Genomic DNA, 2,964 nt, shown 5'->3' with positions numbered 1-2,964 from the left:
TGGCTGGTGGACCGTGCCGGGCGCAAGCTGAGCCTCCTGCTGTGCTCCGTGCCCTTCGTGGCCGGCTTTGCCGTCATCACCGCGGCCCAAGACCTGTGGATGTTGCTGGGGGGCCGCCTCCTCACCGGCCTGGCCTGCGGTGTTGCTTCCCTAGTGGCCCCGGTGAGTGTCTCGTCTCGCGAGTGTCCTGTCTTGCGCGGCCTGAGACGGAGGAGGAGTGGACAAACCGTTCCTCAGTCCTGGGGGCGCGGCTTCCCCTGGCGGGACCTTATAGGTGCCAGGCTTGAAGTCCCTGCGTTATCTCGCGGTCCCTCCCGTCCACCCTGGGAAGGATCCTGCTGCTCTCTCCATTTTACACTGAGGTCATGACATGCAGTCTCGGAAAGGTGAAGTCCTTTGCCCAGGCAGGGTCCACAGCTAGTCAGAGGGGAAGCAGTTGCTGGAACCCAGGATTATCCCACTCAGCCGTGCCCGTCTTTTGCTCTGCAGACCTGCGGATGATCCATAGGAGCCCACTCCCAACATTATGGTTTTCATCCCTGGCTTCGGGTCAATGACTGCAATTAGCAGGAAGTTCCTGTCCTGGTTTCTCCTGGGGCAAAGGCTGCTGGTCTGTGTTCCCCTTTCCTTGTCACAGGCCAGCCCCTCTGGCTTCCCCACCTTCCCCCTTTCCCCCTCCTGACCCAGGCTGCCCACTTGGGAGCCCCGAACATCTGGGTCAAATCCTGGTTCTGCCATTGACCTGAGCAGAGTGTCTGCCTGGGCCTCAGTTTCCTTCCCTGGAAAACAGGGATTATGGCATTAGTCCCTGAGGTAGTGGTCAGGATTCAGTGGGACTTTGGGTAGACAGCCCCTGGCATGGCTTATGGAGGACTGGACCCTGACAGCTTGGTGACCCATGAACTGCCCCCAGCCATGGGCGTGGACAATATCTCACCCAAGTGAGGTTGAAAGCAGCCACTCAGGGCCCTCCCTGGGTGCTCATTTCACCAGCATTTGCTAACTGGCAGCAGCAGCTGGACCAGAAGAGGGTGGGGAAGAAGCTGGACCTTTTATGTCTGTGGTTTTTTTAACTGGGCAGAAACACACCTGTGTTAGGGCTTAAGCTATGGAATAACCTTAGATGCAAGGGTGAGGGCCTGGTGGCCTGTGGGCTCAGGAGGGAGCAGTGCCTAGTGACTGAGGCAGAGAGTTCGTGCTTCTGGTCTAAGGCCACCACTCAAAGCGTGGGCCCTGGGCTAGGATCCTGGATGGGCACACATGGAGCTGGTTAGCAAGGTGGAATCTTTTGCCTGCCTAGACCTACTGCATCGGAATCTACGTTTTACCCAGGGTGTCTGTGCCCATTAAATGAAGGCCTGAGAAGCTCTGTGCCCACTGCCTCGCCATCACATGCAGCCCTCTCTGTTACCTTTAATCCCCTTTAAACGCCTGCCACAGACCTTTCAGTGGTGAGGACCTGGGGATGGCTCTGCTCACCTGGGCAGGTTCCACTAAGGGGCCTCGGGACCTGCCATAACCCCCCGCAAGGACTTTCCTCAGCTCTGAATGGTTGAGACCTTTCTGTTTTAAGAACTCTTGGAGCCTGAGTAAAGCCTCATCTTTTTTTTTTTTTTTTTAATTTTTAAAATTTTTAAATTTTTTTTAAATTTTTGTTTATTTTTAAGACGGAGTTTCGCTCTTTTTGCCCAGGCTGGAGTGCAATGGTGAGATCTTGGCTCACCACAACCTCCACCTCCCAGGTTCAAGTGACTCTCCTCCTTCAGCCTCCTGAGTAGCTGGGATTACAGACGCGTGCCACCAGGCCCAGCTAATTTTGTATTTTTAGTAGAGATGGGGTTTCTCCCTGTTGGTCAGGCCGGTCTCGATCTCCCGACCTCTGGTGATCTGCCCGCCTCAGCCTCCCAAAGTGCTGGGATTGCAGGAGTGAGCCACTGCGCCCAGCCCTAAATCCTCATCTTGTTGCTGGCAGGTCTACATCTCTGAAATCGCCTACCCAGCAGTCCGGGGCTTGCTCGGCTCTTGTGTGCAGCTGATGGTCGTCGTCGGCATCCTCCTGGCCTACCTGGCAGGTATAGTTGTCATTATCTCTTGCTTCCTGTTTGTGGTCATGTGGCCATTTTACAGATGTGTAAACAGAGGTTCAGAGAGGTCAAGGGACTTGTCTGAGGTCACACAGCCAGTGCCCAACATGCCAGGCTCCAGATCACCTTCCTGGGACCTTGGGATAGGTGAGTCTTTTTTTTTTTTTTTTTTTTTTGAGACAGAGTCTTGCTCTGTCACCCAGGCTGGAGTGCAGTGGCGGCTCACTGCAACCTCCATCTCCTGGGTTCAAGCGATTCTCCTGTCTCAGCTTCCCAAGTAGGTGGGATTACAGGTGCGTGCCACCACGCCCAGCTAATTTTTTGTATTTTTAGTAGAAACGGAGTTTCACTGTGTTAGCCAGGATGGTCTTGATCTCCTGACCTCGTGATCCGCCTACCTCAGCTTCCCAAAGTTCTGGGATTTCAGATGTGAGCCACTGCGCCCGACTGATAGGTGTGTCTTATGACTGAGTTCCAAGGAGAGCTGGAGGTGGTGATATCCTCATCTTTCCTGAAGCCCCCTCTAGGGGTGTGGGAAGGGCTGACTGGTTAGGTCAGTACCTTACTGTGCAGTGACAAACCAGAGGGCTCCAGAAGTGGGGGGTCCCTGTAAGAATCTTCAGCCCAGGCGTCTGAAGGGCTGAGCGAGTCCCCCTGAGAATGTCAGTGCTGGATTCACCATGTCGGCGAGTTGCAACGTGAAGGAGGCCAGGTCCTGGCGACCCCGAGGGGCAAAGCTGGGCCAGCATGAAGAAGCTTCAGGAGGCAGGTGTGTTCTATTAGAAAGAGGCCAGGCAGGCCGGGCGCGGTGGCTCAAGCCTGTAATCCCAGCACTTTGGGAGGCCGAGACGGGCGGATCACGAGGTCAGGAGATCCAGAC

General features: G+C 55.2%; 1 protein-coding gene across 2 annotated transcripts in view; it reads left to right on the top strand.

Annotated features, from left to right (window-relative positions):
- Nucleotides 1–6: 6 nt before the first annotated feature.
- Nucleotides 7–2,964, top strand: part of SLC2A8 (solute carrier family 2 (facilitated glucose transporter), member 8) — a 10,613-nt gene continuing 7,655 nt past the window's right edge. For both annotated transcript variants that reach the window (XM_011988447.1, XM_011988440.1), the window contains exons 1-2: nt 7–162; nt 1,973–2,072. In XM_011988447.1, coding sequence (XP_011843837.1) covers nt 100–162; nt 1,973–2,072 — 163 coding nt within the window. In that variant the 5' untranslated portion in view covers nt 7–99. The remainder of the gene's footprint in view (nt 163–1,972; nt 2,073–2,964) is intronic.

This window comes from Mandrillus leucophaeus, unplaced genomic scaffold, assembly GCF_000951045.1.
Source record: "Mandrillus leucophaeus isolate KB7577 unplaced genomic scaffold, Mleu.le_1.0 Scaffold109, whole genome shotgun sequence".
Lineage (NCBI taxonomy): Eukaryota > Metazoa > Chordata > Mammalia > Primates > Cercopithecidae > Mandrillus > Mandrillus leucophaeus.
This window is presented reverse-complemented; position numbering and strand designations above follow the sequence as displayed.